The following is a 15,320-nucleotide window of genomic DNA, read 5'->3' as shown; positions in this document are numbered from 1 at the left end:
ACCAGAGGACAGGTGCCCTCTTAGTCACAGCTGATAAGGGATGGAGAAGGGTCATATCATTGTATGGAATGTGAAGGAAGAGAGGTTTAACAACCCTCAAGATGCACATTTTGTCAAGATCTTGCAGTTGAAGCTTTAAGCCAAATAAGCTACCTAAAGAGCAAAGCTCTGAATCCATTAGAGACACCGAATTAGAAAGCGGTACAATAAAGGACATTTCTGAAAATCCCACCCCATTACTGAAGGAAGGTCTCAAGATTCTAAATGCATTATACGAGGAAGAATCAGACTCACGCCTGTAATGCTGCAGGATCTCTACCACCCAAGTAACAGCGTTTCAAGAGACAGTTCATTTGACTGAGGCAGCACTATACTTGTTTTTTGTAAGTTTCCTCTTCCATTGACATGGGTCAGCTTGTATCTGGCAAGGGCAGAGCAGTAAATGGGCTAGTTCCTGCCGGTGCTCAGAACCAGCAGTTCTAAAAAGCAGGTGCCGAGATAGGTCCCTATCGGGCTCTCCATTTCTGCCATCACCCTCAGGATTAAAAAAAAACTTAACTCTGCAGCAGTACCACGCTTCACTGACTGCGATGTAACTACAAAGAGACTCATATTTCTTTCACGGTCTCATTTCAGAAATGAAGAATTTTCAAAATTCTATACAATGAAGCCATAGTTGTTTTTAGGTTTCACCTGCGATGGCTGCGCATGCGCAGTCTCGCTGGCGAGATCTAATGAGATTGAGGGAGATTCACTAGCGGGCTTTAAGCCCCGCCCCTCTTTCCCATTGGCCGGCGTCACCGTTTAGGCTAAACGTGGCCGCCATAGGGAAAGAGTACTTTGTGACGTACTCTTTTCTCTTTTTGAGCCATCCCACTTGGACTGGCTGCCCCGACTTACTGCTGGCGTAAAAGGTTTCTTATCTTCTTTATGGGTCCAAACAGATGGCCCTATAAAGAAGATAATAAACCTTTTACGCCAGCAGGAAGTCCGGCCTAGCCCGTCCAAGTGGGACGGCAAGAAGAGGAAACTCTACGTCGGGGCGGGCACTTGTTTTAGTTTACTTTTCATATAATCGCGGCACCCGCACTTTACTTTTAATGTTACAAGTAAAGCACGGGTGCCGCGATTATACCAAAAGTAAAGAAATAGATGTTTGTTTCTATTTCTTTTCGTATAAACGTGGCACCCGCGCTTTACTTAAAAGTAAAGCATCGGTGCCGCGATGCTTGTTGCTTTGTCTCGCTGAGCACATGATGAGGACTTGGCTCCAATCCGTGCTTTAACGCGCCTTCTTGACATCCTTGGGGCACTGTGCAGAGTAAGGCACTGCTCCCATGAAGCAAGCTCTGGGAAAGGTGATGCTGTCCTTCTAAAGCCCCCTGTTCTCAGTGAGCCATGACATGGTGTTTTTCAGCGAATTGGAAATGAATGTCTTCTATCAGCTTACCATGAGGCATGGCAGCTAGAAGCCAGCGTTCAGGGAACACTGAAAACTACGCTCCGGTTTTCCCAACTGTGTCTTGCACGAGCAGCACAAGAGATCCTCGTGGATTCACCACTTCTTTGCCTCCCCCCCTGCTTATCTTTTGTAACCCCTGTGTCGGATTCATGGCCTGGTACCCCAGTCTCCATCCAACACAGCATTCATGTGCTCCCCCCTAAGGACACGTCACTGCACAGGGGGCACCTGGCTTGCGACTGTCTCCTCTGAAATATGTAAAGGGTTAATTAAAAATGTAAAAGTGAGGTGTCTGCGGGGCGCGCGGCCTCAGCTGGGGTTGGAGAGAGAGCGAGCCTCAAGGTGCAGAAATGTCCGCACAGTTCACGATATTGGACGCTCACGGGCGTGCACACGCAAGCATCAATGCACAATTGCACAACACACGCGGGCACCACGATATGTAATGCACAGCAACTGGGCCCACCTAAGAATGTCCCAACACACTAGGATTGTGTGTGCGCGTACATACAGGTGTGCAGTACATACAGGTGTGCACCACACACCTATAGGCGGGCCTCCAACACGCCGCTCATCACACAGCAGTGTATACACACTAAAGTGCACCATTTCGCATGATTGTCACGGTACACTCCGACACCACTACTGCGCATGCGCACCGGGAGGAACGGGGGTACACTATGCAGGGAGTAACGACATTCACGTAAAAACACTATACTACATAATATAATTCATAAATGTCTGTAATACGATATTTCTATATAGTTATAACTCCCAAAACAACTATACTCGCATTACAAGGCTAAATCTAATGATTGCACACTGACGCTTAATTCTTTAGCGTCGATGCTGCTAGCTGATGCGTGGTATAGCAAGTCTGTTACCTCTGTTTGAATTTTAAAATCGTCATTTACTTTTAAATTGCACTATCATTAACCTTTTACCTGTTCTGCTCTCCCTGGCCCCGGTCAGACGCGGCAACACTATTTAGCTGACAGTTCATGTGCATGCGCAGCGAACGCTCCAAAGGCCAGAACCCCTGGCAATTTTCATAATTTTCAGAATACTCACTATAGTTACAATGCTCAGACACTGCGGAATTTAAGGGCGGCCTAGGGCCCTAAGTGTCAACATTTGATGTACCCTGCCAAAAGTCCCTCATACTACCCTCACTGCAATTTTAAACTTCACCCTCATAATAAGGATGTCCAGGTGACCAATCCCCCATTAAAAAAAATTCTTCTAAACTGCCGCTCTCTCCCCAAGCATTCAGTTGAACTTATACTCCTTATAGAAGATCTCAAACCCAACGTCCCATTCCTTACCGAGACCTGGTTGCAGAAAAAAGCTGATCCAGCAATTACCCAGATCCTACAACAGGGGTACCTATTACACAGAGCGGATTTTAAGACCGGTAGAGGTGGGGACCTAGCGATAATTTTTAAAGATCATTTCTGCTGCCGATCCTCAATTGAGGAGCTACCTGACTGTGAGAGTATGAATTTTTCACTAGAATTTTCATCTACGGTTACCTTCTCTGGTCTGCTACACTATCGGCCCCCAGGACCCACTGGTCAGTTTCTTAATAGACTCTCGACCCTTGTTGCCGAATTAGCGCTAACCCCTGCGAATTTCAGTTCTTATAGACCTTAGTATTCACTTAGATGACCCCTTTGACCATCAGGCAATAGACCTTCTGTCCAATTTATCAGCTCTTCAAACTGTACAGAAGGGCTTTGCCGCCACACACATCAAGGGTCATCTCCTTGACGCTGTTCTCAGTAATGATCAGAAGCTCCTCGTGGGCACCCCTATTCCTCTCCCGTGGACGGACTATTCACTTGTTCCCCTGGAATAGGAAACCATAGTCTCCCCTCATGTGCAGAGCTCTGTTCCACTGATGGAAAGGAAATGGTCCAATCTTTCCGTCAGCCAGTGGTCCACATCACTGACCGCCACCACCCCCATTCTTGACCCAGACCCGGAAAAGGCCAACAGCAATTTTAATTCTTGGAAATGTAAATGTTTAGACTCGCTACTTCCGATGAAACTTTTATATAAAAAACCGAAACAAAGATTGGCACCATGGTTTTCCCCTAAATTAAGGGAACTTAAACAAACTTGTAGGAAACTAGAAAGCAGCTGGAGATAGAACCCAGAAGCTGGTAGGAAAAATATCTATAGAGAGACAATTAGAAACTACAAGGCCAAAATCAAAACTGCGCAATCCGTATTTTATGAGGGCAGGATTAGTGCGCCCGCGAACTCACCCAAGGAGATCTTTTGTATTGCCAAATCCCTCATTAGTATCCCACAAAAATCCCCCAACCCAAAAGATACCCAAGCTCGCTGCAACAAGCAGGCGGAATACTTCTACCAAATATTTCAGCTAATATCTCAATCCTTCACATCTTGCCAGGATGAGTCTGTTACCTTTCGCACGGAGAGCTCCCATTCTGATTCACAGTGCTTTCTAACAGAGTTTCCTCTGCTTGATGAGGGATTATTGAACACTCTAATCTCAAGAGTAACATCTGGTTCACCTACCGACCCCGCTTCTCCGTACTATCTCACTCTAGTTACGGATGTAATCCGTCCAGTAACCCTGAAAGCTCATAATGCCTTCATCATTTCAGGAAAGGTGCCACTGGTGTGGAAATGTGCCCAAGTCAGAGCATTACTGAAAAAACCTAACTTGGACACTTCCAACCTGGCCAACTATCGCCCCCATCTCCCTTCTTCCCTGGTTGGGCAAGCTACTAAAGAGACATGTTAATACCATCTTAGTTCACTACCTGGAGTCAACAACTTACTCCATGACTCCCAAGCAGGATTTCTTCCCAAGCTTGGGACAGAAACGGCTCTTTTGGCAGTGACAGAAGAGGCACGATCAAGGCGGTACAGCAGCAATTATTTTGCTTGACCTCAGTGCCGCCTTTGATACTGTGGATCATAACATCACTTGGTTTCAATCCTTTTTGAAAAATCGATCTTTTCAGGTCTCATCAAACCGATGGCCTCTTAGCTGTGGGGTTCCACAGGGATCCTCCCTGAGCCCCACGCTTTTTAACACCTATATGGAGCCACTGGCCGGGATAGTGCTTACTTTCGGCATCAAAATTATTACCTATGCAGATGACACCCAATTGGAGGTGGCGCTAAACCATCCTGAGGGGTCATCTTGCACTCTGAGCAACTGTCTAGAAGCGGTAGCCGAATGGATGGCACTATCTCAGCTTAAGCTAAAAGGGGACAAGACAGAACTGATGTTTCTGGGTAAGTCTCCTTCACCCATCCCGGCTTTGGTGTGGCCGACCTGTCTTGGCATCATGCCGGCCCCCAAGGATCAGATCAAGAGCCTGGGCGTATGGCTTGACAGCACCCTCTGTTTTAATCACTATGGGCCAGATGCATCAAAGGGTTTTGCCCATTCTGTGTCTATGGGAAAATGTGTTGATGCATATGGCCCCAAGCCTCCAATCTCTCCGCTACCTGCTTCGGCCTATTAAGGATGTTGAGGAAACACAGTGGTTGTTGTTCGGACTGATCAGCGCAAGTTCTAGACATAACATATGCAGCTGTGGCCACCTCTGATTTTGGCGCCTTTAATAATGCACTGCGTAGGCATGATCACACACACTTGGAGAACATTCGCATGCAGAGAGCTCAGCTAGGACCAGAGGTATGGGGCCGCCCTTGTAAACCCAAGAGACCTTCCGTAGATATAAAATAACCTACTAGCAAGGGAGGGTGAAATATAGGTATATTCTAACCTGTTTCCATTACCATTGTAACATGCTTTCTCCCTTTGTATTTTATAGAATAGTAACTATGCTGATAATCTTGTTGCTTATAATATGTCTGCTTGTATTAGCTAAGATACTGCGCATGAGAACACGGCATTAGAAATAAACATTTCAAACTTGCTCGTGTCTCTTTTTACTCCTGGTTTTGGACTTGTATGAGAGTATAACGAAAGAGTGTTCATGTGTTCCACATTGCCTGAGGTAATCTAAATTCCATGTTCTGGGTTGTCTAATCATTGGGGTAATGGAAGAACCAATGAGACACTGATTGTTAGTCTGGTAGGGGATTTTGGCTACTAAGGTAAGTTTTGGCACACCCTAATTCACTGAGGTTCCAAGTCTCTATGCACAGTTCTGTGTAGGAGCAGAATCCCTGAACAAGATCATATAAATAATAAATGAAATATATATTTCCCAGATTGCATGATTTTCTAGAGGAATATATTTATGGTACGAGAAAAAAATCTATCGAAATTTGAAATAGTATTTGTGAAGTTCTGGTCCATAAAATTGATAAGTGTTGTGTTACAGCAGTTTTCTAATACTAATAGCGCCTCCACGTGTCTGTTGACGCCGCCTGTCCCTCTGGCCTGTAATTCGATATATTTTACAGAATCATGGACATTTCGCGTCCAGCGGGTTCTGAAAACCGTCAGACTAGGAACAGAAAGGGGGCGCAGAAGAATTATAAAAAATGAAGACGCCGAACAGCGTCAACAATCCAAAACTGAGTGATGTTTAGTCATCGAATTTACGCTGTTTCGCAAAATAATTCCCGTTGTAGTTGTAGAGTAGTCCGTCTCCAGGGGTCCGTGCATAGGTGACAGGAGCCAGGGTGGGGACCTTCAAAGTACACCCGGGGCGCTGGAGATAACTTAGCCCGCTCTCGTGAGATTTTTAAAAACATCTATTTTATTATCAGTACAAGTACAACAGAGAGATAGGCACGCTAGTGCGGAGCAGAAAGAGTGGGAGCTTATGACTAGGGGTGTATGCGCGACTGCTTGAGAGAAAATAAACAAGTTTTGTATTGTAAATGGTACTGGCTAACTTTGAGTCATTTGTCCTTTTGGATTTTCATGTGATTGGGGCTGGGGTGGAGGGTTTGGGGTTGTTTTGGGGGCACCCCATCAGCTTTCGGGGGACCTAGGCGAGGATCCGGGGATCAGTTGGGGCAATGTGGTACGCTAGGGGCTTTGGAGATGGGATGTGCATCCGCTATCTATTCCTTTCATTGATATGGTTGGTAGGGACTTAAAGGTAGTGAGCCTCAATGTTAGGGGCCTAAAGAGCCCAGAGAAGCGCGCTGCTATCCTCTCCCTCCTGGAGAACACGGAATGTGGTGTGTGCCTGTTGCAGGAGACTCACCTCCTCTCTAAAGATGTTAGGCGCATGGCAGACAAACGCTTTCTGCTCCAACTTTGGTCTTTGGGTCCGAATAAAAAGCACGGGGTGGCCATTCTTTTTAGCACGCGCATTGCAAAGTTATCTCCCAGGTGGTGGACATTAAAGGTAGATTTTTGGCTGTTCGCGCGCAATGGGGGGGGGGGGAGATGCAATTCACAATAGGGTCCATTTACGCCCCAAATATAAGCAGGAGTCCTTCTTGCAGGCGGCCCTCACAGGTGTTGGCGTCGCCATACGCCCTGATTCTTGTGGGTGGCAATCTGAATATTGTAATGGAAGCGGGAGTGGACAGGTCTGAGCAGAGGTTCCACCAGGCGGGGGAGATGTCACAGGGGGGAAAGCAGTAGCTTTTGGAGGGAGGGATGCATGATGTATGGCGCGTTCAGTATCCCCAGGAGCGCGACTATACCTACTACTCGGCAGCCCATAAGACATATGCGCGTTTAGACCACTTCCTGGCCTCATCCTCTCTTTTACCTCATTTGTCGGCGGCAGACATTGTGCCGCGTTCCTTGTCCGATCATGTGCTTATCTCAGTTGGCGCCTCCGCGACTCCTTGCTTCATTCGGACTCGGTGGTTGCGAAGATCCGTGACATTATTACTCACTATCTTGCCGAAAATGAGGTAGGGGATACACCCCTAGCATTAATCTGGGAGGCCTTGAAATTGGTAGTGCGGGGAGAATTTATAGCGCTTGCAGCGACATATTCCTGTCTGCGGAAAGAGAAGCGCGCTGCGTTGGAGAAGGAAGTTAGTGGCTTGGAGGCGATCCATAAGAGGACTGGGACACCGAGGGTCTGGAGGGAGTTGGGGACGAAAATGCACATGCTGAAGCACCTTGACCTTGAGAGGGCTGCGCATGCTTTGTTGTGCTTGCGGCACAAGTTCTACCTCTGTGGGGACAAAGGGGAGAGGATGCTTGCACACAGGTTGCCGGCGCGCACTCAATTGACCACTATCCAATCCATCAGGGACCCTCGGGCACTTGAGCAAACCACTGATACCTCCATTGACACTTTGTCAGTTCTATCAGACCTTATATAGAAGGGAGGGCGCGGCTTCTCGGGGAATAGCGGATTATCTTGCGTCGTGTGGCATTACGCCCCTCTATTGGGAGTCGACGTACGGTTTGGATTCTGCGATCCGCATCGAGGAGGTCATATCTACTATTGCGCGGTTGAAGGTAGCTAAATCTCCTGGGCCAGATGGCTTCTCCGCCATATTTTATAAAACTTCCTGCGTGGAGTTGGCACCTCTTTTAACTCGCCTTTTTAATTCCTTTCTTGATACAGGTGCGGTGACTCCGTCCATGGCAGAGGCGGCGATTACGGTTATTCTTAAACCCGGGAAGGACCATAAAGAGTGTGGCCGTATAGGCCGATCTTGCTGCTCAACATTGACGCCAAACTGTTTGCGGGAGTGCTGGCTGAGAGGCTTAGCCCCTTGATGGATGGAGTTATTGAGCCAGATCAAGCGGGATTTATCCCAACTCAGCAAGGGGGGGACAATACTAGGCGGTTGCTCCACCTCAAGGATTTGGTTAATCGCTCTCGGACACAGGCCTTCTTGATCTCTATTGATGCGGAGAAGGCCTTTGACCGCATAGAATGGGACTATCTGTTCGCTGTGCTGAGGGCGTTCGGGGTGGGGGACAATTTCCTGCGGTGGGTTCAGTGCCTCTATGCGGCCCCAAAGCCGGCAGTGCGAACGAATGGCTGTTGATATGCCCTTTTGCCCTTTTCCCCATTACTAGGGGAACGCGAAAAGGATGTCCCCTTTCCCCGTTGCTCTTTGCGCTCTATATGGAGCCCTTCGCCCAACGCGTTCGGTCTAACATCGGTATCTCCGGGATCGAATTTGGGGCTGATACTCATAAGATCAGTCTGTATGCAGACGACGTCATCCTGTCATTAACCCAACCTCACTCCTCCCGGCGGTGTCTGTCGACGGAACTCCTCGAATTCCAGAAAGTAGCGGGTTTTAAAGTTAACTTCTCAAAATCACAAATTCTTAATATCTCCGTCCCTGATGCAGAAGTGCTGGATTTGCGGCAGGACTTTGTCTTCCAATGGGTACACTCCGACATTCCATACCTGGGTGACCAACTGGCCCCATCTATTGCTAAAACGGTGTCCCTAAATTATAGCTTGCTTGTTGATCATGTCACCAAGGCCCCTTCGGACTGGTCCCGTCTCAATATGGCCTGGAATGGGAGGTTGGCAGCGATAAAAATGACTGTACTCCCCCGTATATTGTATCTCTTCCAAAAGCTGCCTTTGAGTGCCCCATAGGGTATTCTGTGGAAGCTACAGGGGCTCCTCAATAGGTTCTTATGGAACAATAAAAGGCCGCGCCTGGCATTGTCCATTGCTACGACTCCGAAGGTGGCAGGTGGGCTGGGCTTTCCCCTGATGACGGCGTACTTTCAAGCGTCCTGTCTTAGGTATATTATGGAATGGAACAGACCCCTGTCTAGCAAGCATTGGAACATTATGGACCAAACGGTGGCGGGTTGTAACATATGGCGGGAGTTGTGGTTGCCGCGCAAGCATTGGGCATGGGGTCTTTATTCTTCCCCGGTGACTTCCCCGACCTTAAAGGCATGGGGCCAACTGGCGCAGCAAAAGGGGTGGACTACTTTCCCCTCCCCGATGACCCCTATCGTTGACAACCCGGACTTTCCGTCGGGATGCGCGTCTCCAGTCTTACTTACTTGGCGAGAGGAAGGCTGTAAGAGGGTGGGTGCCCTCTTTGACCTAGATGGCTTGATCCCGTTTACCCGGTTATGTACAGAATACTTCCAGCTGCCGAGGGCTGACGCTTTCCACTATTCACAGTTGGCGCATTGGGTGACCCAATCAGCCAATGTTGCCCATATGTCTCGGCCCCTGACAGCATTTGAAAAATGGTTAGTCTGCAAGAAGGACGATCGAAGGCTCACCTCGGAGCTATATGTGATGAATCGGCGCCATCCTAAGAAGCAGCGTACGATAGCACAAGTCCGCTGGGAAACGGAACTGGGGCGCCCCTTGACGAGAAAGGAGTGGGAGCACGTTTTCTATCGCGCACAGCACACGGCCTCTAACACTGCGGGTACCGAGTCGGCCTACAAAGTTGCGGCCTATTGGTACTATACTCCAGCGCGCGTCAAGGCATGGGATGTTATGAAGTCAGGCCTAAGCTGGCGGGGGTGTGGCCTTTCAGGGACACTGGTGCACTTGCTGTGGCATTGCCCGAAGCTGGGGCGGTATTGGAAAATGGTATTAGATGAGTTGGACGCTGCATTTCACATTACATTCCCCTGGATGCCTGAGCATGCGCTGTTGGGGCTTCCCCACCCTAAGTTCTTTCCCTTGCGCTCGGTGAAAGGTAGGCAAGTTGCTTTGGCGGCGGTGAGGCAGGTCCTCCTGGCGCAATGGGGTTCCCCAGCCATACCTGACCCCCGAGATTGGATTCAAAGGCTCTGGCACATTCTAGCCATGGAACGGCTCTCGCTGGGCATGGATGGGAAGGGCTCTGAATATGCCAAGCTCTGGGGACCGTTTTTACAACTCCTTTCAAAAGACCTACGAGAAGTGACATGTCCGAAGTATCTACAAGTCCTGAAACTCACTCCTTTAGAGCCTACGGGGGTTACGCCTGCTGTCTGAGTGCCGCTTGGTGGAGCTGGCGGATCCTGGAGTGTGAAGGGTGTGGGTAGAAGCTGATGCGGAGTGGGGTGGGAACGGGAGGGGGGTTGGGGCTTTTTTGTTTTTCCTGTTTGTTCTCTTATAAAAGCGGTGGTTATATCTCAGGTGGGGCTGCTTTTAGAGATCTTTCATCTACACGGGGTCACCCTCCAGGGTGTAGGCCCAGACGCTGTGTCACTGCTGTGAGAGTATGCCCTGCCGGCAGGTTGATGTAGGCAGCTGGGCTGTGTACCAAGATGCTTACCCGCATAATAAAAATGATTGACTCTAAATGGTACTGGCTTTTATTAATGTGGTGTGTAGTGAAATTCCAGGTTTTATATTTACTTGTAGAGGTGTGCAGTGTTTGAAATATTAGGTCAGATTAAAGGAGAGGCGTGAGGGGTGCCCCTAAGGGGATCTAGGGGTGGTGAGCTAAAATGAGGGAGTGAGCCAGGAGAGAAGAAGAGAAAGGGAAGGGCATGCTTATGGGAGGCGGAGGGTGAACACTAACAGGCATAGATGCATAGATGCAATAGACAGGGACGGAGAGAAGTGCACACAGAGAGTGAGAGGGATGGGTTTGAGACATGTTCTACAAGGGCAAAGAGAAACAGGCTTAAAATTAGAGAGGCACATGCACATCGCGAGGTGGTTATGGACAGGCAGAGCACGAACAGGCAAAGAACAGACAGGAACAGAGGGAAATAGAGACAGACAGACTGGGAGTGAATGGAGAGAGGTTTTGATCGGGAGACAGCGCAAAAGAGGGATGCTGGTGGATAGAACGGGCCAGAGAGGAGCAAAGGTTTCTAAAGAGGTCTGCTGTGCAAACCTTCCATATAAAGACTGTCAGAACAACTTCAAAATGTTTAGTGCACATAAACCACCAATGAAAATGATAAAATCTCAGAATTAAGATAACTGCAATAACTCTTACAAGGCATTTGTAAAACATGCCACAGTTAAAAATCTAAGATATTGCATTAATGCTATAATTGGAAATATTCCGTTGTTTTAGGAGAAAACACTTTACCACAGTATTTAAAAATAAGGACTACATGAATCCCTTTTGTTAACACTGTGCACCAATGTACATTACATAAACATCAGAAAAAGTTACATGTATCCTATGCCTTGTGTCTATGGGATGGCAAGTTCAAACAGGTATACTCCGCTACAGACGTGGCAAGTAGGAGACTAGTGCACCAGAGAAGCTGCTATCGAGTGGCAGTTCCTATTAAAGGTAAACCCAACATTGAGGGAGGCAGGTAGTTTCAACATAATAAACACGCACCACGCGCCATGCAGCTCGCAGACGTGCGTCTCTCTCTCTCTCTCCATTAACGTCTTAACAGGGTGTGATACCAGCCTTAATTTGAGAGCCTTCTTGTGGTAAATGCAGGGATTCTGCCCTGGAAAAGCCACAGGGGGCCTCACTCCACCTCGCGGCATTTTTTAATGGAATGGGGTGCAGCCGTCCAGACTCACAAGTGTGTAAACAAAGCCGCCATTTCCCACACAGGTATACTATTCCCGCATCTTTCTCAACGTGCCACCATTTTCTCGCAAGGGATCCCTGCTCGCCCTCAAACAAACACACATGAACCTCTAAATTCATGCCCCGCCGCCTCCACGCCTTATCTTCTCCTTTTCAAGATCCCACCTTGTTTCTAGCCGCTAGATTATCTAAATAAAGCCCCTCAGTTTGATATGTCCCTCAGTTCATGCAAGCAACCTCAGAGATACCTGGATGGCCCTGGCACCTGCACAAGGCGAAGCATAAAACACCGGCGGGTTCAGCCTTTCATTCTTCTCAGGGTGATAAAATGAGGGTCATTAATTCTGTTTTGAAAGGAGAAAGACGAGCCTACCTTGAGATGGGTGGCCAATAAATGGGCACAGCGAGGTATAATAAAAACATGAGCACCTAGAAGCGGATTAACGCACAGGGAGAGGGAGAGCTATATGGAAAGTATAACTACATCCTTTTTTTGTTGCCTTTTTATACACTGAAAACACGAGTTAGAAATTGTGATTTAATACACTAAATATGTGCGTGCACCTCGGTTCGAAAAGTTGAAGCAACAACCAGTCCAGCTAAGTTAATAATTGTTTTAGTTTCTGAAAAGCAGTCACCTGTGCAGTGCAAAACACCTGGACGCTGCATGCGGGAACCCTGCGTCATGTGCTGAGGGAGGGGACAGGGTGTTAGTGCCACGGCTTACCCTGAATCCAGGTCGATGTTTTCTTCTAAACCTTTCACAAACACAAAAATCACATACTGCAGTAAACAGTGAGAACGACCCGGGAGGGATTTCGGTATGTAGTGTGCAAGAAAAGTGCACCTCTCTTACACACCGACTGCACAAAGGGGCCTGTGAGGGGGGTTATGTGTGCACCGTCCTAGCCAGCAGAGTACCAGGGAAATTCTGGGGTGATGGCAAGCTGTGCTCCCTGCTGCGGAGTGTCTCTTCCAAGAAATGAAGGCCTCCTCCCACTAAAAGCATTGCAGGACTGCCGAGAAGTGCTTTTGTGCTGCAACCATTGCAGGTCTGCTGAGAAATGCAGTTACACCCCAACAAGGGTGGCGATTCGAGCTTCCCTATTTATTTTAGCATTTTAAGAAACGCTCTGAAACCATCCTCTAGCGCGGTCTGCAGCCCGGCATGCGATGAGACTGCTATGACGGATGTTACCTTCTGAGGGTTGACAGACCCCCCCCCCCCCGCCATACTAAAAAAAAAAAAGCACTGCAGCAGTGTGTGCCAGCAGGTACACAGAGAGCCTTGGCGAGGTTGGGTCTGTGGCAAGATACCGCTGTGGGTGCGATCTGCGCTGACATTCCCCCCCCAACAGCACTAATTAAATAAACATGACTTCTAGAAACAAGAGCGGCTGCGAAAGTGAAAGCGAACACGCTAAGGCCATGCTAATTAGAAACATATGGCCCCAATAAAGATAAGAAATTGATTACCAACAGCCGAAAGGCAGAAGATCCAGTCCGGATGGGCTGGACTTAAAGGAGAAAGGGCGGTAACAAAGAAGCCTAATTTTCAATGGGAGGCCACCGTTTAACATAAACGATGACACCATCCAATGAAAATGAGGGGCTGGGCTTCAAGCCCCATCTGATATCTCCTCTCTAACAATATGTCTCGCAGAGCGTGCAGCGCATGCTCACTGCAACGCTAGGCGAGACCTAAAAAAATACAAAATAAGGAATGCATTATTTCTTTACAATTCTGATAAATCGTACAACAACGTTTACATCTAACTCGTGATGGGAAATGGGACCCTAATGTTAAGGGAATAAACTCTGCCACTAAAAAGGCCCAGTGTGCATTCATCCCTTGATAAGTGGTCAGGAGTTGACACTGCAGGAGACATCCCCTCTAACAGATGAGCCTAAGTTTGCCTCTGTGATGTAGGACAGACACATTTATTCCGACGAAAGCCTTAAGAGTTGATGTGTGGAAATTTTACTCCACTGACAATTCATACATTACCACCAAGGAGACGGCAGAACATAGGGAAGGCAGGCAGAATGTTCTGGCAAACCGATTATGCACGAAGGACATCAGGACTTTAAAAACCATGCGCGACCAGAACCAGGGACAAGATTGCTTCCTGTCGAAAGTGATACAAACCACTTGCAAGATTTCCGAAAGATGATAGTGACTGGGGACTTAAATCAGGTAATGCACCCAGAAATTGTTCATCCTGGCAGTTTTTTTCCCCCTTTCTGGCTCAATGAGGCAACAGGTATGGCAGTGAGTGATGTACATAATATGGAAAAGAGCACAGAAATTACTGCATCAAGCACTGTATAAACGACAAGGGCAAAATCCACAGGATTATCGTGCCAAAATGAAGTAAATCTCCAGTTCAACATATTGACAGGCACTAGGCTTTATCAGTTCTCTCCAGTCAGGGTTGATTTCTTCTAGAAACTTATGAAATGTTCAAATAACAACTGCTGCCACTTATAAAGCCAAAACTAAGTTGCAGCCACTTTACTTTCTCCTTTAAGTTGTTATTCCAGGTGCCCAAGTTACTGTCTGCATGATACACAATTCATGTTAATGGATCTTTAAGTAAGAATAAAGCACAATGGGCAGCTCCCTGATATCCCCTGGGCAAAGGTGAAGGCAAGTGAAGTGGGAGAGCGGACACCGACGCTGTCATTTCAAAGGAATGGGGGGGGAGGGTTAAAACCAGAAGCGCGAGGGTCCGCCGACTAAGGGAATGTGGTCGAATCGCTTCAGAATCATATTAATTTGGGGTCAAGAGGAGAACCGTGTCAGTTGAATGAGTGTCCCAAGAACGGTAAGGGATAGGTGCTCAGGTCAAGTGATAGAAGTTCATCATATTGATGGGGAATTAAGACTAGTTCAGTGAAGGTCCGCTGGGGTTGGGTAGCCAGCGAGCGCGCTCCACCCCCGTGATGCTAGGTCACCCTTGTGCCCCCGTTCCTCATTTAAAACTCTTACCTGTTTGCTGGAGCGCGCGCGTACAGCTGCCACAGACATCCTAGGGTGTGGGCGGGACTAGAGCTAGAGACAGGCGCAGGGAGGAGCTCTACCTCCTACGACTAGTCGTTGCTCCTCCTATTACTGCTGCGCGGTGGGACTCACACCGCGAGGTCCTGCAACCCTCTGTGCGACGCCAAGCACTGTCAGTCTGACGCACAGTGACGCAACACGGCACGAAGGGGTTACAGCCAGCCACGCTCCAGGGGCAGAACCGACCGCCCCCTTTTGATTGCTAAGGAAACCGTGACGTCTTGCCTGGTTGTAAAATGGCAGCTGTTCCTTGCTTTTTCTCAGGCTTGTAGGTTTTATTCACTTGAAAACAAGGGAAATTGAGCGGACGGAGATGTACTCCCACTATGCAAGACAGCATTGGCAGTGAATAGGTCTAGCTTTAAAGGAGTCTTATATAATAATGAGAAGCATTGTAAGTAATAGGCATGG

At 48.0% G+C, this 15,320-nt stretch overlaps 1 protein-coding gene across 3 annotated transcripts in view; it reads right to left on the bottom strand.

The window, feature by feature from the left end:
* Window positions 1–15,029, bottom strand: part of CEP57 (centrosomal protein 57) — a 447,591-nt gene extending 432,562 nt beyond the window's left edge. For all 3 annotated transcript variants that reach the window (XM_078656986.1, XM_078656987.1, XM_078656984.1), the window contains exon 1: window positions 14,838–15,029. In XM_078656986.1, coding sequence (XP_078513112.1) covers window positions 14,838–14,876 — 39 coding nt within the window. In that variant the 5' untranslated portion in view covers window positions 14,877–15,029. The remainder of the gene's footprint in view (window positions 1–14,837) is intronic.
* Window positions 15,030–15,320: the final 291 nt, after the last annotated feature.

Source organism: Lissotriton helveticus, chromosome 8 (assembly GCF_964261635.1).
Source record: "Lissotriton helveticus chromosome 8, aLisHel1.1, whole genome shotgun sequence".
NCBI lineage: Eukaryota > Metazoa > Chordata > Amphibia > Caudata > Salamandridae > Lissotriton > Lissotriton helveticus.
This window is presented reverse-complemented; position numbering and strand designations above follow the sequence as displayed.